Here is a 21,265-nt window from a genome sequence, read left to right on the forward strand (position 1 = left end):
AGGAGCTGTCAGACCCCGTGTCATTGTAGGGTCCACGAGGGCCCGGGCTCCCCGGGACGCGACTCCCCGCCCACAGCTAGCGGCAGGGGGGTCTCCCCGCCCCCGAGTGGTCTTCGGAACGCCCCGGGCTCGCGTAATTGTAGGCTCTCCCAGACCCGGGGTGATCGTCTCGTCCGCTTGGCCCGCGGTGGTCGTAGCGTCTCCGAGGCCGAGGGCTCCTGCAGGCTCCCCGTGGCCCCGGGTGATTGTCGGTACCCCGCGGCCGCGGGTGATCGTCGGGTCCCCACGGGCCCGGGCCGCCGGGGCGGATCAGGCCTCCGCGCCTTCCCGGGGAGCCCCCCAAGGCCGCAGACAAGATGAACATTCTGGCGCCGGTGCGGAGGGACCGCGTCCTGGCGGAGCTGCCCCAGGTAGGCACCAGGGCCACGTCGGGCCTCTGGCTGTAGCGGAGTGTGGGCGGGGAGAGGTGGCACCCGAGCAGTTGGATTGGGCCCAGCCCTGTCGCCCAGAGAGGCCCGCTGTTCCTGGGTGGTCCACTTCCCACCCTACCCCCAACCTCTGGCTGCTTGGTCGCGGGACAAAAGCCCCATTCTCACAATGTCCCTCTCAGTGCCTGAGGACGGAGGCCGCTTTGCACGTGCGCAAAGACTTCCACCCCCGCGTCACTTGCGCCTGCCAGGAGCACCGGACAGGCACCGTGGGGTGAGTTAGGGACACCCCTAACTAAAAAAGAAAATACTCAAGAAACTTTGAAGGCACTCGAATGACCCCTTTGAGGCTCCGTGGCTATGCCTCAGCTCTGACCTTCTCCCCTTTCCTCCCAACGAGGTTGTTTCGAGCCTATGGAGAAGGCATTCACCATGGGGAGGTCATACACCATCCATAGAGCCTCTAGGCTGGGGTGTGTGCAGCTCAGAGAAAAGAGAGAGCATTTGTCTAATGTGTGTAAAACCCTGGGCCATCACGACCCCTCCCAAGCCCCCCCCCCCCGCCCCCAACGCACACACCCCAGGGAAAGAGAGAGCGTGAAAGTCCCTAATGTTGAACACTGCTCCCCAGCACGTCTGTGCAGGACCTTCCAGGCTCCCAGGGAGGCCTGTTGTCGATGGTAATGCACCTTTCTGCTTAGGTGCAACTAAGACCCAGTAAGAGTATTAGAACCCCCTAGAGTGAAAAGTTGATGTTCACTTCCTCTGTCCAGCAGATTTAAGATCTCCAAGGTCATCGTTGTGGGAGACTTGTCCGTGGGGAAGACCTGCCTCATTAATAGGTAACCGGGTGCTGGAGCTTGGCTGGGCAAGGACACAGTAAGATCAGTCTTAACAAGGCGGACTGTGCTACAGGCTACTTGGTGCCTCCCCAGGTTCTGCAAAGACACCTTTGACAAAAATTACAAGGCCACCATCGGAGTGGATTTTGAGATGGAACGATTTGAAGTGTTGGGTGTCCCCTTCAGTCTCCAACTGTGAGTGTCCCGTCCACCCCTTCCAGCTAGCCTTGTCACCCTGCTGCGCACACCCTGTTATCTAGATTCTGCTCCTCTGTCTTCCAGTTGGGACACTGCTGGGCAGGAGAGGTTCAAATGCATCGCTTCCACCTACTACCGAGGAGCCCAAGGTATGTATGCCTGGGCCCTGGAATGCAGGCAGTCTGGGAGCGAGCACATCGAGCTTCCAAGTAGAGCTGGGGGGTAGGGAAAAGGAGCCTCAGGCAACTATCTCTCGGCCAGCCTTGGAGCTGTTTCTGTCCCTCTTTCAGCCATCATCATCGTCTTCAACCTGAATGACGTGGCATCCCTGGAGCACACCAAGTACGTGAGGGTGCCCGGAACACAGTGGGAAAGTCCAGGGAGGGTTTAGAGAAGGCGATCAGAAAAAGAGGGTGTGTCTGTAGCTGCGTGGTAGAGCACCTGCCAGCAATACACGGGGAACTGGGATCAATCCTCTGAGTCATCCAGGTGGGGGGCAGAGAGAAAAACCAGAGCTAGTAACTGGAGATGGGGCAGATGGTGGGTGGGGTCTGTCGGGCTCACTCATTTCTTACTGCTTGTCCACCATCTGTGGCAGGCAGTGGCTCGCTGATGCACTCAAGGAGAATGACCCTTCCAACGTGCTTCTGTTCCTTGTGGGTTCCAAGAAGGACCTGAGTGTGAGTGTACCGATGGGGGAACTTGCCAACTTGGTGAGGGGACCCACCCCCAATCTGACGCCGATTTTCTCACAGACTCCTGCTCAGTATTCCCTAATGGAGAAGGATGCCCTCAAGGTGGCCCAAGAGATTAAGGCTGAGTATTGGGCAGTGTCCTCCCTCACTGGTGAGTTGGGGGCCTCAGCCTTCTGCTGTGTGTGCCTGCTCATCTCTCCTCTCACTCCTACATCTGGAGCTGGGTCCAGTGTTCTGGGCAAACTGTTTCCCCTGAGCATCCATTTCTGCTCCCCATGTCAGGTGAGAATGTCCGGGAATTCTTCTTCCGTGTGGCAGCATTGACCTTTGAGGCCAATGTCCTGGCTGAGCTGGAGAAATCGGGGGCTCGGCGCATTGGGGATGTTGTCCGTAAGTGCTTACTGGGTTGGAGGTAGCAGAGAGCAAGGGGAGGAACCTCCAATCCTGCTTTGTACATTTCCTACCCTTTTCCAGGCATCAACAGTGATGACAAAAACCTCTACCTAACTGCCAGCAAGAAAAAGGCCACATGCTGTCCCTGAAGAGTGAGGACTGTCCAGAAACTGCCCGTTCCTGGGGCATTGTGCCACACCGACTGCTTCAGAACTCAACCCCTGGACATTTGCACTGTTTTTCCAGACCAAAGAACTGCCCCTTGAAGGCAGTGACCCCAGAGGGTAACTGGGACCATGCTAGTCACTTCCTGCCCCCAGGCACCATGCCAAAGACTGGATGACCCTTGACCCCTCTGGGGCTCTCCAGGGTGCCTGGTGGGGGCCAGTGTTCCTGCTGCTTTTGCTCAGCCCGCTGGGCCCTTTATGTATGATGATGCTTAATAATTCCAGCCTTATACTGTGCCTTATGCATTAAAATCTGTTATTAGCATGTTCTGTGATGGAGTCCTTTTCAGGGGATAATGTGGAATGAGTAGGGACATGGAGTGCTTTAGGGACTGGAACCCCTGTGGAGATTCTGTCCATTCCTGCCCGCTAAGACAGGGCTCACACTTGGCTGGCACCTCAGAGACCAGGTTTTAGAGGACTTATTGTATCCTTTAGATCCACATTGGGCTAAAATCTGAATAATTACCCTTTTTATTCTTTATCATTTGTCTTCTTCCTCTCTGTCTCCTCCTCTCTTTGAGGCAGGGTCTCTTGTAGGCCAGCCTGACCTAGAAATGACTATGTACCTGAGTACTGTGTGACAGTGTCCCTAGGGAGAGACATGATCAAAACTCTATTTGTCCCAGGTAGGAACTGATGACAGTAAGCATATGTATCTTCTAAGTCCAACTTGGTGAACCCATGAGTTTTATTCAGGTTACTTACAGGAATATGGGTGAGTGTCTATGCTGCAAGCTGTAAAAATATATGAAGTGGGATTTCAGCTGATTATGACAAGCTAATGCCTGGAAGAAACCAAGGGCCTTCCAGAGGTCAAGGAGCCTTGTTGATATTTGGCTTTTGATTATCAGCTGTTTCCTGCTATGAGTTTCTTGTGTGCTATTATAGCTTGTCCATCATTCATTGGGCACAATCTCCCCTCTACTAAAGGAATATTTAGATAACCTTCTGACCAGTATCGCAGCCAGGATCCCTAATTTCAGGCCTTTCTGTAATTATTGTATTAGCAGCATCTGGCCAGGACCATCCCCAGAGGGATGATGAAAGGATCTTATCAGAGATCTCTCTGTACTCTCTAGAACAGACTTAAGCATCCAGACTATCTGTTTGAGAAGGCCTGTCGGATGTGCTAATTAAACTTAACCTTCTCCTTTCCAAAGTCTTATCTCTAGTTTTAGATCCACCCTTAACAATTAACTCAGAACTAAAGGGTTCCAACTCACAGGTACATCTAGCTATGATGGAAGTTGCTTAGCCAAGTTGCCTAGTGATGGAGCACACTTGCCAGAAACGGCACGAGCAGAGATACCTTGGAGAGATAAGGGTCAAAGGGATAAAAAGGCAGTTTTATTTTCAGAGAACAAGTAGACGGAGAAGAGAGAAGAGAACTGGAGAACTAGATGGAGAACTTGAGGACGAGATGGAAGGTGAGGAAGAGCCAGATGGGGAAGTACTAGATGGGTAAGAAAGAGATGAGAAGAACCTAGATGAGGCAGAACTAAGATGAGAGAATTAAGATAGAACTTAAAGGGGACAGTAGATAAATGTAGAGAGAAATCAGGCAAGAAAGGAGCCAGGCACAAGAACAGAACTGAAGCTGTGTAGATAGGATTTTTATCCCAGAGGAACAAAGTAGATGGACAAAGAGCTTGGTGTACTTAGATTCTTTCCCTGAAAATAATTCTCGCCGTTCATAGTTTCTCTTCTGGGCCCCTGGGGAGAATATTACTAAGGCTGGTCCTATAACACTATCTGAGATGTCTACTCAGATACAGTCTTTTGCTATAAATGACATCACCAAAAGCTACCCCAGTATGAGTGCCAGCTTATGGAACCTGGAGCTTGCTGCACAGCCCTCAGGCCGCTGAACAGGTTGGAGGGGCTTTCTTCCAGCCAGTTCAGCTTATCTGAGAATATCTCTCAAGCAGTCCTGACTGCTTAAACACGCATGGGGAAGAAGGAGCCTCGGATATCTGCTCAATGTCAGGACTTCCTGAAGTCTTTGCGTTGTTTACTTCCTGAGCTTAAGGAGCTTCCCTGCAGAACATCCTATGTCTTTTAAGGGGTTTCCATCTAAGATGGAAGGTTTTATGTCAGAGGAAATTGCTACAGAACACTCCTCCCCTTCCTTGGACTCTTAAATCCTTTCTGCCTCCTTTCCTAATGGTCCCTGAGCCTTAGAGGAAGTTACACAGAAGTCTGACTGTGGTCAACTAACCCTAGTGGGATACTGATGTCTTTTTATGTATCCCCATCTTACAGAGCGTAACTGGTGACAAGCATTGGCAGTATTTCTTTTGCTATAAAACACAAGTGAGGAAAAGACAGAAAATGACCTATAGGCATAAATACAGATGTTGGGAAGCAGCTTAGCTGGTACATCACACTAATTTACCAAAGCAATAGGTGTTGATTTTCCACAGGGGCCTATAAAGTCTCTGGCCATAGGTTTTTGTCTAAGGCCCATATTAGATGTGACTTTTCCTTTTTGGAGACTTTGCTTAAGTCCAATCGGAAAATTTGTTTTATTCACTGCTGCTTATGCCTCTCCTGCACTAGCTGACACAGTCTGTCTGGCCCTTCCATCATGAAGCATGCAGAATCCACAGCTGAGTGGGACATTTCGGCCATGATCCTCCCCAGCAACCTTGGTTGCACTTTCTGGTACTACAAGAGCTAGACCACTGGTAAGGGACCTTTTTGGCTCAGCCCTAGACTTATTTTTCCAAGTTCTGTAACCAACACACGAGACATCACTAACAGGGTCTTACCATTCAGTTTTGGAATGTCGCTGACAGCAATGGGAACAGCCCTGTTGTCCTGGAGGCTTCTCTGGCCTCCCTGCCAACAACTCCTATGGAGGTAATCCATCCCTAGCACTAGGGGTTTATGTTTATTTTTGATAGGGTTTCATGGTTAGCCCCATGACCTGGACCTCAGAGATCCACCTGCCTCTACCTCCCAATTAAAGGCACATGCCATCACACCTGGCCTTGTCCCTGCTTTTTATTTTTTTATTTTTTTTTGGTTTTTCGAGACAGGGTTTCTCTGTGTAGCTTTGCGCCTTTCCTGGAACTCACTTGGTAGTCCAGGCTGGCCTCGAACTCACAGAGATCCGCCTGGCTCTGCCTCCCGAGTGCTGGGATTAAAGGCGTGCGCCACCACCGCCCGGCTTGTCCCTGCTTTTTATTTTTTTTATTTTTTCCTCTTTTGAGTTAGCGTCTCTCTGCATAATCCCGGCTGTCCTAGAACTCATTATGAAAACCAGGCTGGCCTCAAACTCAAGAGCTGCTTTTGAGTGTTCGGATTAAAGGTGAGCACTAGGGCTAGAGAGATGTCTCAGTGGTTAAGAGCAATGACTGCTCTTTCAGAGGACTCAGGTTCAATTCCCAGCACCCACATGGCAGTTTACAACTGTCTATAACCGGGATCCAAAACTCTCACACAAACTAACATACAGGCAAGACACCAATGCACATTAAAAAAAATAAAAGCCTAGCACCATCATGTCCAGTATTTTTTTAAGAATATTTTTTAAAATTTATTTGATGTGCATTGGTGTTTTGCCATGGTTGTCAGGTCCCCTGGAACTGGAGTTACAGACAGTTGTGAGCTGCCATGTGGGTGGTGGGAATTGAACCTGGGTCCTCTGGAAAAGCAATCAGTGCTCTTAACCGCTGAGCCACCTCTCCAGCCCTGTCCTCTGCTTTTTGAGGCACACATATCTTGGTTTTGGAAGCTGCTTGGAGGGAAACTGAGAGATAAGCTGTGTGGAATATCTGCGAAGCATCTCTCATTCAGTCACTTGTATCTATTTTCCATCTCTGTTCCCACAGCTCTGGTTCTGCCGTGTACAGAGCTGGTTAATTCAGTGTACATGTGAGAAGCAACCTCCGTACTGGAGTGCTCCCACAGGCCTGCGTGTAGAGTTCTGTGATCTGCATGTGTGGGGTGGGTGCACACATTGTTAAATTAGGTCTGTGTACTGTGTGTAGTCTTGGCATCCTTGTGTGTGATATACAAGTGTACATGCTGTGTTTGAGGATGTAAAGGGTGTGTACTGGGATGAAGTTACCATGAACGTGGGCCACGTTACTGACTAAACAGGAGAATTAGCTGTATGGGGCCCAGAACCAAGTGGCCTATGGGACTGGAGGAAACCTGAAGGGGGGAGCTGGAGTGGATGGTCTAGTGGTCTCGGAGTGTGGGGAGGTACCATACACAGTGGAGGAGAGCCATCATGTCATCAAGGAGAACCAAAGCCAGGACACCCGCAATCCACGTTCAAGAAGACTACTCTCTGAACTGTCAGGGGCGGACCTTGTGGATGTCCCGGCCTCGCCCTGGAAGGCGGGGCGGGTCCCCAAGTGCAAAGGCTCTGGAGACTGAAAGGGGCGGGGCCAGTACCTGGCTGGGGGCGAGGTTTCTGTCGGGTGTTTCTAGAAGTAGGGGCCAGCGAGAGCTAGGCATGCGACTGAGGGCTGGGTCTGTAATGTAAAGGCAAAAGCAGGTACTGGCGTTAAGGGCGTGACGAAAGGGACCTGGAAGGAGCTGGAAATCCCGGATGAAGAACACGCCTGACGCTTAGACCCGGGCTGGAAGACGGGGAGGGGGGAGGCGGGCTGGGGGTTGGGTAAGCATGAGGCGGAGCTAGGGGCTGGACTGGAGTTTACCGCTGGGCCGAGGGCTCCACCACGCTGAGGTTCAAGGTTGAACTCTACGAGGTAGAGTCCTGTGGAAGAACTGGGCTGACAACGATGTGGGTCAGGACGACACTAACGATTAAAAGATGGACTGAGGAAAAGCCTGGCTGCAAAACTGACCTTTGGGACAAGAGCGAGAGCACCGGTAAAGGGGCGGGGCAGAAGGCTGGGGGCGTGGCTGGGCGGGGCTCTGTAAGATCGCCTGCCTTGGCCAGGGGCAATCGCTCCCGTGCCAAGGCGTAACTACAGAGCATTAGGCTGCAGTCAGCCGCTGGCCTAGCCCTCTGCCCCAGAGGCGCGAGGCTCCGGCAAACACCACCCCTCCTCCCCGGCCCATTGCTCACCCTGGTGCCGGGGATGGGCGATGGGTTCCATTGACCTTGAGTGCGGGAAGGAGTTTGAGGATTCCACACGTGACATCACAATCACTTCTAAGATGGGGCCTGAGCCTGGGAGACATTTCCCAGGAGAGGACTCAGTGCCCCTTGCACCCTTCTCTTACTTTGTTTCCTTGTTTCTTCTCTCTTCACACTGTCTCCTTTTGGCTGCTCTGTGCCCATCCTCTGGGCCTCATAGGAGGGGAGGGCCTTCGCAGGACAAGGAGGATCCTCTACAAATGAGCATCACCAGTGAGTTTGACCCTTGCTGCTACCTGTCCCAAGGAAGAGACCACAGCTTTTCTCTTCCTTTCAAGCTATTATCCATCCTCCTTCTGCTGCAGGAGCTCTGGAGCCCTGCCTTGGTCACAGCTCCCCTCCATCCTCTGTAGACAAAGGGCAGGCTGCCTTTCTAAATCCCACCCCTTCTCCATCCTTCCTATTTCCCTCCCATACAGCTGATGGTGTCAGCATCTACAAAGCCTGTTCATAGTGACAGGAGGCAGGAAAACCAGCCTAGTTTGATCCTGACCTAGGCACAGGCCCTTACTAGAGTGACTAGGATTCAAACTGAAGAGGGCAAGCTGTGGATTTGGATTAAGAAAAATCAGCAGTGAGGAATTATCAGTGTTGGGGACTAAAAGCAAGTGTTGAAGGGTCGATGACTGGATAGGGAGCCGAATCTAGTTTTAAGACTCGGCTTTGGAGCTTACAGCATAGGGTATGTGTTGGCTTATGTGTCTCCTTAGCCAACAAAGAACACAGGACTGAAAGTGCACTGGCTAGGGAGCCAAGAAGACCACGGCTTTCCTCCTGCCTCTATTGTCTGTTACCTTTCATTCTGGGCAGGCTACTCAGCCTCTCTGGGTCTGGGTCCCTAGCTATACAATGTAGATTTGAAGTCATACTTTAAAAGCCCACTCTAGGATTTGGCACTGTGAGCGGAGCGTGTACATCCTGGGAATCTCCCCCAGGAGAGCTGGGGGCTGGGGTCACAGCTTATAGGTAAGAATGCTTGCTCAGCATGTATGAAACCCTGAATCTGATTCCCAGAGACTTCCCCTACGTCTTCCAAAACACAGCTCCAGTCAAAATAAGTAAGTAAATAAATAAAGTGAGCAAGGTGGCTCATGTTGGTAATTCCAGGACTTGGGACAAGAAGGCAGAACTACCATAAATTCAAGGCCAACCTGGGCTACTTGGGGAATTCTAGGCCAGTCTGTGGCTATGTGAAATGGTCTCAAAAATAAATATATAAAAAGATAAAACACAGTACCCAGGTTTGAACCAGGAACACACTCTTTGTGCCTCTTTGAGGCTCAAATAGTGAATTTATGTATTCCAATAGGAGACTGAACATACACACTCAGTCAGCCAACAATGACTGAGCTATTTCCATGGCTCTCTGGATATGGAGGCAGATGAAATATGGTTATTATTCTTAAGTAAATACAGGCATGTCACAGTTCCTAGAACTATGGCAGCAGATCAGTGGGCACATAAAGCACACAATTAATTCCACTTGGATAGATTGGTGTTTCTGAGACAATGTCTTGCTGTGTAGCCCAGGTTAGCCCTTCTGCCTCAGCCTACCAAGTTCTTGGATTACAAATGTGTGCCATTATGAGCAACATTTTCCCAGTGAGTTGAGCAGGTAGCACTTGGGAGAGCAGCAGGGGAGAAAGAATGGCAAAGTGAGGGGTGGGAAGAACTGTCAGCAAGGAAAGAACTAGGTCCTGGATCCTAAGGGCATGACAAAAAACCAGCACTTCGGCCGGGCAGTGGTGGCGCACGCCTTTAATCCCAGCACTCAGGAGGCAGAGGCAGGCGGATCTTTGTGAGTTCGAGGCCAGCCTGGTCTACAGAGCAAGATCCAGGAAAGGCGCAAAGCTGCACAGAGAAACCCTGTCTCAAAAAAAACCAAACCAAACCAAACCAAACAAACAAACAAAAAAAAAAACACAGCACTTCATTGTGAAGGCAGGATGTAAGCCAGGCCTGGTGGCACATGCCTATAATTCCAGCATATAATTCCAGGTAAGAGGGAAAGAATTGTAGTAGGCCAGTTGACAGTCTACAAAACTCAACTTGGCAGTATGGGGAGGACTGAAGAAAGGTAGTGAGGACCAGAGGTGGGGAGACCAGGCAGGAAGATACAGCTGTATCCTAGGTCAGAGATGATGGAGGTTGAGCTTGGCTTTGTGGCTCAAACCTTTAACCTCAGCACTTAGGAGGCAGAGGTAAGTGAGTCAGGCCAGCCAGGGCTGCACAGTAAGACTCGGCCTCAAAAACAACAAACAGACAGACAGTCTCACTGTGCAGCCCTGGCTGGCCTGACTCACTTACCTCTGCCTCAAAAACAACAAACAGACAGACAAGAGATGACAGGGCTTTAAACGAAGGCACAGGAAGGTACAAGGGTAGACAGTTATGGCAAGAAATGGCATGGAAGTGAGAGAGGATTAGCCCTTGATTTCTAGCTGAAATGTCTGTTGCTTTCTGAAAAGGATAAGATACAAGAAATGCACAGGTGGTGGGAAGCTGATAGGTGTGTGGCGGGGGACACACAATTTCTTTTCTTTTTTCTTTTTTGTTTTGCTTTTTTGAGACAGGTTTCTTAGTGTAGTCCTGGAACTCACTCTGTAGGCCAGGCTGGTCTTGAACTCACAGAGACCCACCTGCCTCTGCCTCCCAAGTGCTGAGATTAAAGGCGTGCGCCACCACCGCCTGGCCAGTCTTTTTTTTTTTTTCTTTGTGTTCTTGTTATTGTTGTTTGTTAGGAGCCAGGGTTTCACCAGGTAGTCCAGGCTGGCCTTGAATGTCCTATGTAGTCCAGGCTGGCTCAAGCTTGTTGATTCTTCTGTCCTAACCTCCCCAGGATTGGGATTAGAGTCATGTACCACCACACCTTGCCCGATTAATGTCATTTCATGGATGAAAATGTTAAGACTATGGACATATATGATATTATCCAAAAGCTTGTGTCTGTTGAGCAGGTGGCCAAAACCAGAACCCTGTAACTACCAATTTAAGCAGTGTAGTGGAATGGGCGGTGGTGGCCCATGCCTTTAATCCCTGGTCTACAGATTGAGTTCCAGGACAGCCAGGACCACAAAGAGAAACTCTGCCTTGAAAAAAACAAACCAATAGACAAACAAACAAAAAAAACCCAAAACAAAACAAAACAACAAAACAAAGCCAAACCCCCAAAACATACAAAAAAGAAGTATAGTGGAGGAGAAAGACAATATTCGGGTGGGGTGGGCCATACTAGTGGACCGTGTCAGAAACAGACAAAGCTAGTCAAAGCCAAGAGGAGTGGCTGTACACAACAAACCTACAGACACAATCATGCTGAACAGAGAAGAACCTCAAAGTGTCTTCACTACGACTAAGAATAAGACAAAAAGTGACTAATTTTCTCCACTCTATTGAGACCATCTCTCTGTATTACACTGGATCTCACTCTGTAGCCCAGGCTGGCCTCAAACTCATAGATCCTTCTGCCTCTGCCTCCTGAGTGCTGGGATCAAAGGTGTGCACCACCACCTATCTCCACTCTTCATAACAGTGCTTGAAGTCTTAGCTAGAGCAATATGACAACAGAAGGAAATAAAAGGGACATAAATATGTATCATTATTTGGAGAGAAGACCCTATACATAAGAGACAAAAATCAAGCTGGGTATGGTGGTGCACGACTTTAATCTCAACACTAGGGATGCAGAGGCAGGTGGATCTCTATGAGTTGGAGGCCAACCTGGTCTACAGAGTAAGTTCCAGGACAGCCAAGGCTTCACAGAGAAACCCTGTCTCAAAACAGTTAAAGATGAGGGCTTTCATGGAAGTCCAAGGAACAGTTTGCAAGGGAGTGATTGGTTATTAGTTAAGAGAAAAAGGCTGGGGCTGGGGCTGGCTATTGAGAAATTGCTAGCAGCCTTGGCCAAGGCTATTTTAATAAAGGGGCAGACCACTGAGAAGGAAGGGGAGGGAGTCTGAGCTCACTGAAGGTGGGGTTATATGGCCCCCTTCAACACTGCCTAGTAGAGTTGTTTGGTGAATGAATAAACTTGACTTGGAAAGGAAAGGGGGAATATGCACGTGGTAGAAAAAGTGTTGGAGGCAGGCAGATCTCTGTGAGTTCGAGGCCAGCCTAGTCTACAGAGCGAGATCCAGGAAAGGCGCAAAGCTACACAGAGAAACCCTGTCTGGAAAAACAAAACAAAACAAGAAACAAAACAAAAAGAAGTGGCAAAAAAAAAAAAAAAAAAAAGTGTTGGAGGAGTGTCCCATTTGAAAATGTTCATAGTGTGCTGGGCAGTGGTGGCACACTCCTTTAATCCCAGCACTCAAGAGGCAGAGGCAGGCAGATCTCTGAGTTCAAGCCCAGCCTTGTCTAAAAAGTAAGTTCCAGGACAGCAAGGACTAAACAGAGAAACCCTGTCTTGAAAAAAAAAAAAAAGAAAAGAAAAAAGAAAAAAGGAAATGTTTGTAGCCTGTCATGGAGAAAAACAGAAAAGAAGGAGGTAACATTCCATACATTACACAGGCTTGGGGCACTAGGACCCTGGGGCACCTCTTCCCTAGGCTGAAGTAGCAGATAGAGGGAGTCACAGGCAGCAGGCAGAGACTGTGACATTATCTGCAGATGGCAGAGGGGAACAGTAGTGGGTTAAGAATTTTCAGAAAGTGATCTCTGCATAGCCAATTGGCTTGGAACTGGCTCTGTAGACCAGGCTGGCCTTAAATTCAGAGACCCACCTGCCTCTGCCTCCTAAGTGCTGGGACCAAAGGCGTGGGCTACTATTCCTGGCTTCTTTCATTTTTTATTTTTTATTTTTTTTAAAGACAAGGTCTCATGTAGCCCAGACTGGCCTTCAAGTCAGTATGTAGCCAAGGATAACCCTGAACATTTGACTCTCCCTCCTAGGTGCTGGGATAACAGTGTCTGGACAGCTGGTTCCATGCTTCATTTCTAAGGAGGGTGCTTCTCTAATTCCTCTAACTAGCTAACCCTAACCCTATAGTTCAGCGGCAGAACACTTGCTTAGCATGCATGAGGCCATGGGGTCCATCCTATGGAACCCTACAAACCTGTGGTCTGCCTGGGCCACCCTCTGACCAGGCTCCACATACCTGGGACAAGTTGTGGCACTGCCCTCCCTTGCCCAATCCCTCCAGTTCCACTGCAGCTCTTCAGCCCTGGTCTTGGCAGGTGGCCCTTGTTCTGCAGCCCACTCCCCTCCCCCATTTTCACCACACTGATGCCATGGACCTCTTTGCCTCTGTCTCCTTGCCCCTCTCTCAGCCTCTGGAGAACAGCAGCTTGGTTTTTCAATCCCTGCATCCCCAGTCTGTGTCTGGGCACAGCACCCCATCTTAGGAAGGTTAGTGACTGAATGCTCGGGGAGGTGGCTGCTGTCACTGCTGCCATTTTGTGCTCTCTCAGATATAAGCAGGTTGCCCAGCTGGAGGAGAGGACATCTGGCTAGTGTGGAGTCCAGCAGTGATGTGTCTTCCCTCTCCTCTGAAGGTGAGTCCAGGGGACCTATGGCCCCCAGAGGCTACATTACCCCTTATTTGTGAGAGCTAACACTTGGCGGAGGGAAGGGATCTTGATGGAATTACCCAGATGCCCCAGGGTCCAGTGAAATGGCTCATGGGTAAAGATGCTTGCTGATAACCTGACGACCTGAGTGTGGTCCCCAGGACCATGTCACACGGTGGAGGACCCAGCTGCCCTGTCCTTACCGTCTACAGTGCCAGAGAAGGCCCCTTCCTTGGGTCCTGATCACCCCTTTCCTTTGAAGAATAATTTATGGTTCACAAACATGAACTGAGTCCTTCTAACCTTGCATAATAGCTATCCCTGTCCCATTCTGTGGATAAGGGAGGCTCAGAAAAGTAATCTGTCTTAGGTTAGTTACCCTATTAAGTGAAAGAGCCAAGCCTTGGGCATGACTGACTCCGGGCTCCGAGCATATGCCTCCATGCTGCCCTTTGCCTTAATTTAACAAGGTCCTGTGTACACACCCCTTACTTCCCTGGGGAGAAAAGGCACAAGAGAAAGTGGGTGAGGGGTCCTGTGGAAACTTGGGAGCCTCAGTCTTGTGGGGGAAAGGGAAGGCCTGCAGGAGAAAGCCTCAGACCACTCACTGTCTTCTCTCTCATGCACTTTAATGGACATGGACACTTGGGCTTCCGTACCCTCTGCCTGGGTCAATGAATTCCTGCTGGAGGGTCTCCATGAGATGTGGGGCAGGAGGCAGGGCTACAGAGAGGCATGTTTACCTTTAGATAGGAGCAGAGGGAAATCAGGGGTCACCTGGATCCCTAAGCAAGGTCAGAGATGAAGCACTGGGAGCCCCATGAAAACCTCACGTAGCTCAGTAAGAAGTGGGAACCTCCCCTAGCCCTAGAGGTATCCTCTCCCTGTGCCTGTGAAAAGGGATGCAGTATCACGTTGCCTAATCCACAGACTGCCATAGGCCATGGCAGGTTGTCCAGCATTCTGTGGTTCTGGGAGGAAAAGGTGATGTTTAAAGCACCACCCCCTTCCTGGGAGGCAGGGCTTCGCTGTGTAGCCCTGGCTGGCCTGGAACTCACTCTGTAGACTAGGCTGGCCTTGAACTCAGAGAGATCCACCTGCCTCTGACTCCTGAATGCTAGGATTAAAGGCCTGAGCCACCACCGCCCTGCTTAAAGCGATTTTTAAAAAGACTTACTTGTGTGGGTGTGGCACCATGGCAATCTGTGGAGGTCACTTCTTTTTACATTCAGCTGCTAAGGACCTTCCCACCCAGACTGACTCTGATGAGTAAAGAGCAAGACGGAATGAAGAGAGAAAGGTGGTGGTAGTGGTGGTGGTGGGGCTGGGAGGAGAAAGAAAGCAGATGGAAGAGCCAGAAGATGCAGGGAGCATGCTGTAGAGGCCTAACCACTATCCTGTGCCATTTGGGTGGAGGGCACCAGAGGCCACCTGGGCCTGTGCAAGGGCAGGTGTCAGAACCAAGGCTGCCACTGTGGGCTTGTCTGCCAGACACAAAGACATGGCCATTCCCTACCTGCACTGTGGAGTGTGGTGGCTGGTGACCAGCAGTTGGATCTACAGGAGAGAGGGAGTGGTAAAGGTGACACAGAACAGCAAGGGGTCATCACCTCTGATCGGAAGCGTTGTTGGGGAACCAGGTGGCAGAGAAATTTGGTGAAGCATTAAGAGTGAGGTGTGCCCGGCTGCCTCCAAATGACCTAGACCCCTCTTCCCTTAGGTGAACTCCAGGAGACTGACAGGTGCTGCTGGAAACACCAGCAGTGTGCTGGACATATCATCCACCCCTTCTTGGACTGTGGCCACCACAACCGGCACATGCACGCTGTCAGCCACTGCGACTGTGAATCTAGGTGAGGGCCCCCTTCATGGGGGACCCATTCCCTTCAGGTTTCCCTCTTCAGCTTTGGCCTGGTGCTGCCAGCCTAGCCCCAGCTTTTAAACCCTGCTCTGCTCCAAGAACAATGAATGGGGAGCTCTCTTGGCAGCCTGGGCCAGGCCCAGAAGCAGCTGGCTGTCCCTCTGGGCCCCTGGGGAGTCATGGAGGTATGGGAGCCAAGCTGAGAGTCTGGTGTGTGGCAGGCTGAAGGACTGCTCAGGGAAGACAAATAGTAGCAGATCCCGAGATGTAGGCCCGACCTGCTCCAGAGATCGGGGCTCAACCTGCTTCAACATCATCCATACCCCTTGCTTTGAATTCATCCCAGAGGAAGAGTGTGTGGAGCGGATCTGGTACAGCTGGTGAGTGCCAGCTGGCTATGGGGACAGGACTCCAGAATGCTCTGCTTCAGCTCCATGAATTTCTTCCTGTCCCTTCCCCCCAGGTGCAAAGGCTACAGGCCTCTCTCTGTGGCAGTAATCCACCATCCCATTCATCATGTGTGTAGGACAGATAACCTACACGAGAAGGAGGATGAAGAGGATGAAGAGGAGGAAGAAGAGACCCCACCTTCCATCCCAACTCAGTTGTGCCCCACTGCCATACCTACTGACCCAGTCGGGTCGGTCACCAGGACTCCCGACTCAGCAGCGCCCATCACCATCTGGCGTTCTGAGAGCCCCACAGAAAAGAGTCAGGAGGGCAAGGCCATCAAGAAGATAAAGAAGAAAAAGGAGAAGGAGAAAGACAACGAGGATGAGATAGTGGATGAAAAGGCAAAGTTGAAGAAAAAAGTCAAGGGCAAGATAATTAAGAAGAAAAGCCCAGCAAAATCAGAATCTTCCCCTCCAGACTTGAGCCGATCACTAAGCCCAAGAGAACTAGTCAGGACATCAGAGTCCAGCCCAGAAAGTCGGGAAGAGCTGGAGAGTGAGGACAGTTATGAACGGGGTAAAAAGGAGCCCTCCAGCGAAGATATTGTGGAGTCATCACCCAAGAAGAGAGAGAAGAGCACCTCCCAGGCCAAAAAGAATGGGACAAAGACCTTACAAACCAGGAAAACGAGCAAGAGAAAATCTCCCCCAGTGTCCAACCCCAATCTCAGCTGAGGCCAGGGCAACCAGAGTGAATAAATCAAGCCTGTAACTGACCCCTACTGCTATTCTCTCTCCCTCCAACAGGGCCTCTTCTTGTGGGAGGTGGCTGGCTCTGGGCCTACTAGAGCCAAGGGGCCAGGGGTCAGGGGATACTCAAGGGGCAATCCTGCTTTCAAGGAGGAAGTCTATGTCTATGGGAAGTTAGGTAGGAGGGAGAGAGAACCCTCCTAGGACCAGGTGGCAGAATCATCTGGAGAGGGAATGGGGTGTGGGAGACCAGCGCTGTGTGTGAAAACCCATTCTGTAGTGGGCAGCACTGTGCAGCACCACCTTCAATAAACTGAACCTGCCACTCACTCGGCCTGCCTTTCCCTCCTCGAGTGGCCCAAGGGATGGGCTGTGGCACCATGGAGGACGTGATTTTCCTGGCTGGTGTAGTCCCAGCCCTTTCCACCCTTGCAGCAGATAGACTTGTTATGCTGGAGAAAGTAAAGCGTTCCCACAGCAGGCCAGCCCTTTCCCACCAACACAACAAAAGACGAAGAAAAGCGGGTATGAGCTCAAATGCAGGCAGCAGTGGCGACCCAAGCAGAGACAAAGGGGGAGGCTTTACTCTCCCACACTGAATCACCGGGAGATGAAGCCTGTGTGAAGAACAGGGAAATCAGACACACAGACTAAATTAGAAGGCTGCGGAAGGAAGCAGAGCCAGGGGGCTGGCTGATCCTGAGGGGGGGGGGGGGGGGCGGCGCAAGGGTGGGAAACAGCCCTCTCCCATGGCCTGTGTGTCTGAGGGTGAGCAGGTGAGGGGCCCATTCTGGGCAGAGAACTGACTTCTCAGCAGCTGTCAGGGACCAAGGTACAGCTGGGAAATGAAGGGGTGCCCAGGGGCTCACAGATTTACTTTTCTCCACTGTATGAGAAGATAAGAACACCACAATGGTTTGGTGGCCCTAGCCCAGCATTTCCTATTGCCCTGTGTGTGTGTCATCACCTCTTGGTCACAGATGGGACAGCCAAGCTAAGACAGAAGCAGCTACTGGAGAGACAGCCCAGCAGGCAGGAGCACTTACTGCTCCGGCAGAATACCTGAGTTCCCAATATCACCTATCACTCCAGCTTCAAGGGAGCCAAAGCCCTCTTTTGGTCTTCTGTGAATACACCCACACATGCACATGCATAATTAACCAGGGGTTGTGGTGCACACCTTTAATCCCAGCACTCAGGAGGCAGAGGCAGGTGGATCTCTGAGTTCGAAGTCAGCCTTGGTGTACAGAGTGATTTCTAGGACAGTCAGGGCTCACAGAGAATCCTGTCTCGAAAAACCAAAAACCAAGAAAAACAAACCAGAAAACCCTTAAGCACACGTGTGTCACTCCTGCAATTCTAGCATTCAGGAGGCAGAAGCAGGATTACTGTAACTCCAAGGCCAGCCTGGGCTAGAGACTCCATCTCAACACAGCTAACAAAAGATGTAAGAAGTCCACACAGGGACATGGGGCTCAGAGCAGGGAGGTGACCACAGGCAATCTGAATCCTGGCCTCTGACGGGAAGTTTTTGGAGTTTCCAACTGCTTTGAAGCAACCCTTCAGAGCAGGGAGCTGGAGAGAGGCCTCGGCAAGTGCTCTGTAGAAACACTGTTTATTCGAATGACAGGTGAGAAGCAGGTGGCCATGGGTAGATGAGGATAGGTAGGCAGGGCTGGCAGGTCAACACTGCTCCTTACGTCCCCCACAGTCCTACTTTGACAGCCACCAAAGTACTGACATCAGGACCCTCCTCTCCCGCCTGCCTCAAACTGAATAAATAGCATCGTCTCCCCAGGAAGGCTGGGGACATGGACAAGTCGAGCCTGATGCCCCATTCTAGCCTGTGTCAGGTGAGGGCAGAAAGTCAAAAATGGCTTCCGGGGAGATTACAGACTGCTCCACTTTCATTCTCCTCCCTGCTACATTCCTTCCTCAGCCTGGTCCCAGGACAGGTGGTTGGCACAAGTCTGGAGTGGGAGAACTGCTCCTTGGTGCACACCAGCTCACAAGGCCATCCAGCCTGCCACCCATCCAGGCTGACCATTAAAGAGAATGTCATTTCATGCCACTTTATGGACAAAAAAAGAGGGGCAGGGAGTGAGGCTGTGGGTGGCCAGGCCTCTTGGAGCCTCAGAGGTAACCAGAGTCCGAGGAACAGGCCCCCTACCGATCCATCTCGTCCAGGAGTGGGGTCGCATCGCCAGCAATGGACATGGGGGTGCTTTCGATCATGGGGCTGGGAGAGGGTCGAGGGGTCAGCCGCTGTTTCTGTTTCCGACGTTCTGCCTCCTTCTCCTGTAGCCACTGCTCGGCCATCTTGCCCCAGTCGATGGCTGCATGGCTGTTGGACCTGGAGTAGAAAGGAAGGGCCCTAAGAGACTAGGTTCTTCTGTGATCTGTGAGAAGGGCCTTCCCCCCAGTCATAGCAGAGATCACAGAAGGAACCTGACTCGTACGTACGGAAGCAGCCTCTCTCCTGCTTTCCCATTCTTCCCCAGAACGCATTGCCCATGGGCACATCTCCTAGGTCTTGGCACTTAAGAACACACAGACTGCCTGCTTCTGCTAAGTCTTCAGGCCACACGGCACCACCCCCCCACTAGTAACCCGCCTGTGCGCCCCTCTCCACGGACTTACTTTGGCTGCTGCTGCCGTTGTCGGGAGCTGGAGGAAGGCTGGGGCTGGGCCTGAGTGGACTGTGGGGTGGTGCTGGCCTGGAGCTGGTGGTATTGTGGGGTGGTAATGGGCTGGCTTGGGGTCGTGTAGGAGTAGCTGGGGGTCATTAGTGGTGTGGCCACCGGCTGCTGGGCTGGCGTTGGGAACACCTAAAGAGGGGTGGACAGAGAAATAAGGGTATGGTGTGGGCTTGCTTGACGTCATTGTGAATCTCTGACAGGCCACAAGACTGCCTGCGAACAGTGCCTCCCAGCTGACCCACCAGAAGTGGTATTTATTTGGGAGAGTAAAGAAAAGCAAGGATAGCACCAGCATACAAAATTGTCCACTAATCTTTAACACCTCAGGGTTCCAGATATCCCACAAGGCTCTGTGCAAAGGACAGGCCCTTCACTTTTTACTCCCTTCACTGTCAAATGTGTGGAGATAAGGAACACCTGTTAAGAGATGGTTCCTAGGCCCGAGCACAGGAAGCTCTTGGTGGTGGGCATGGCCAAAGGTGTCTACAGCATCTGAGTCTGTAGGTAAAAGAGGATCGCTCCCTCTCCTCCCCTCTCTGTTCAGGAAGAATCCTCCCGAAAACACATACATGGTAGGCGCTGCTGCCTCCTCCACTGCCACCATAGCCATACTGGCTGGATGCCCACTGGGCTGGGGTAGCATTGGGGTTCTGTCCCTGCCCTGTCACAGCAGCAATGGCACTGAACATCTGCGAAGTCATGTTCTGAGGCAAGGCATTCACAGCCCGTGTCAGATCTGTAAACACACAGTTGGTCATGTTAGGGTGTAAATCCCTCCGACTCCCTACTGCCCTACAAGTCTCAGCCCCAGCATCCCACCTGCAAGATTGATGTTGGCTGGGGTAGCATTGATAGAAGCAGGGGTCCGAGTCCTGCTGCTGCTGCTGGGAGTGATGCCTGTAAGAAACAGATGCAGTCACTTATGTTCCTCAAGAAAGCTACTCTGGCTTCCCAGTTCAAGAGTCAGAAGAGGTTTAATCCCAGCACTCAGAAGGCAGAGGCTGGGGGATCTCTGTGAGTTCGAGGCCTGCCTGGTTTAGTGAGTTCCAGGACAGCCAGGGCTGTTACACAGAGAAACCCTGTCTCAAAAAACATAACAAACACAACCAAGTCAGAGAGGAGAGGAAGCGGGTGGAAGTGGAGCTGCACAGCCAGTGGGCGGAGAGCCTCCCCGCTGCTCAGACGGGAGCTGGGGCGAAGCAGCTGACCCAGAACCGACTTCACCTTCCTGAGCCAGGACCCGTGTCCCTCTCCCCACAGCCAAGGGCAGGGTACAGCAGAACTCACCTGGTACAGGATCCTGATAGTGATCCTTAAACCACCTGAAGAGTCCATTCACAGTTGGGAAGATCTGGCCCCGGTACCGGAATCCTTCAGGAGTCACTGTTACATATTCTATCCTGAGATTTTGTAAGGAAACAAGCATTAGATACTGCTTATTTAGCTAGTTTTATGTCAACTCGACACAAGCTAAAGTCACTGGAGAGGAGGGAGCCTCAGTTGAGAAAATGCCTCCGTAAGACCGGGCTGTAGTGGGCCAGAGAGATGGCTCAGAGGTTAAGAGCACTAGCTGCTCTTCCAGAGGTCCTGAGTTCAATTCCCAGCACCCACATAGTGTCTGTCTCACAACCATCTGTAATGAGATCTGGCACGCAGGCAGAACATTGCATACAAAATAAATAATCTTAAAAAAAAAAAAAAAAAAAAAGGGCTGGAGAGATGGCTCAGAGGTTAAGAGTACTGACTGCTCTTCCAGAGGTCCTGAGTTCAAGTCCCAGCAACCACATGGTGGCTCACAACCATCTGTAATGAGATCTGGTGCCCTCTTCTGGTCATACATGTTGTATATATAATAAATAAATCTTTAAAAAAAAAAAAAAAAAAAGACCGGGCTGTAGGCAGTAGGGCATTTTCTTAATCAGTGATTGATGTGGGAAGGCCCAATCCACTGGGGCCTCCCCTGGGCTGGTGGTCTTGGGCTCTGTAAGAAAGCAGGCTGAGTGAGCCAGTAAGCAGCTCCCCTCCACGGCCTCTGCATCAGCTCCTGCCTCCAGGTTCCTGCCCCGTTTGAGTTCCTGTCTTGCCTTCCTTCCACGAACTATGATATAATAAACCCATCCCCTGCCAACTTGCTTTCGGTCATGACGTTT

At 51.2% G+C, this 21,265-nt stretch overlaps 3 protein-coding genes across 8 annotated transcripts in view; 2 read left to right on the forward strand and 1 right to left on the reverse strand.

Moving 5' to 3' along the window:
- Positions 1 to 230: 230 nt before the first annotated feature.
- Positions 231 to 3,048, forward strand: Rab34 (RAB34, member RAS oncogene family). Of its 2 annotated transcripts, none has more exons than XM_059269547.1 (10): positions 231 to 410; positions 611 to 702; positions 1,202 to 1,270; positions 1,364 to 1,465; positions 1,553 to 1,617; positions 1,759 to 1,810; positions 2,067 to 2,148; positions 2,224 to 2,314; positions 2,446 to 2,553; positions 2,638 to 3,048. In XM_059269547.1, exons 1-10 carry the CDS (start codon positions 357 to 359, stop codon positions 2,703 to 2,705), a joined length of 783 nt encoding a protein of 260 aa, XP_059125530.1. In that variant the 5' UTR covers positions 231 to 356; the 3' UTR covers positions 2,706 to 3,048. The 2 variants fall into 2 exon arrangements, with proteins under 2 accessions (XP_059125530.1, XP_059125531.1); XM_059269548.1 differs by having other exon boundaries at positions 1,205 to 1,270.
- A 4,324-nt stretch (positions 3,049 to 7,372) lies between these two features.
- Positions 7,373 to 16,442, forward strand: Proca1 (protein interacting with cyclin A1). 5 transcript variants are annotated; one of them, XM_059271280.1, is made up of 5 exons: positions 7,373 to 7,634; positions 13,315 to 13,398; positions 15,134 to 15,266; positions 15,496 to 15,654; positions 15,738 to 16,442. In XM_059271280.1, the coding sequence occupies exons 1-5, from the start codon at positions 7,544 to 7,546 to the stop codon at positions 16,399 to 16,401; spliced, it is 1,131 nt and encodes a 376-aa protein (XP_059127263.1). In that variant the 5' UTR covers positions 7,373 to 7,543; the 3' UTR covers positions 16,402 to 16,442. The 5 variants fall into 5 exon arrangements, with proteins under 5 accessions (XP_059127263.1, XP_059127264.1, XP_059127265.1 ...); XM_059271282.1 differs by lacking the exons at positions 7,373 to 7,634; positions 13,315 to 13,398 and adding exons at positions 7,911 to 8,118; positions 12,796 to 13,252; XM_059271278.1 differs by lacking the exon at positions 7,373 to 7,634 and adding an exon at positions 7,911 to 8,118.
- Positions 16,443 to 18,012: 1,570 nt separating this feature from the next.
- Supt6h (SPT6 homolog, histone chaperone and transcription elongation factor) overlaps positions 18,013 to 21,265 on the reverse strand; it is a 30,207-nt gene continuing 26,954 nt past the window's right edge. Inside the window, exons 16-20 of the mRNA XM_059270677.1 lie at positions 20,403 to 20,515; positions 19,935 to 20,012; positions 19,685 to 19,851; positions 19,057 to 19,244; positions 18,013 to 18,769 (exon numbers count right to left, since the gene is read on the reverse strand). Of these exons, the coding sequence (XP_059126660.1) occupies positions 18,583 to 18,769; positions 19,057 to 19,244; positions 19,685 to 19,851; positions 19,935 to 20,012; positions 20,403 to 20,515 (733 nt within the window). The 3' untranslated portion in view covers positions 18,013 to 18,582. The remainder of the gene's footprint in view (positions 18,770 to 19,056; positions 19,245 to 19,684; positions 19,852 to 19,934; positions 20,013 to 20,402; positions 20,516 to 21,265) is intronic.

The sequence above is a fragment of the Peromyscus eremicus genome, chromosome 8a (genome assembly GCF_949786415.1).
Source record: "Peromyscus eremicus chromosome 8a, PerEre_H2_v1, whole genome shotgun sequence".
Taxonomy (NCBI): Eukaryota; Metazoa; Chordata; class Mammalia; order Rodentia; family Cricetidae; genus Peromyscus; species Peromyscus eremicus.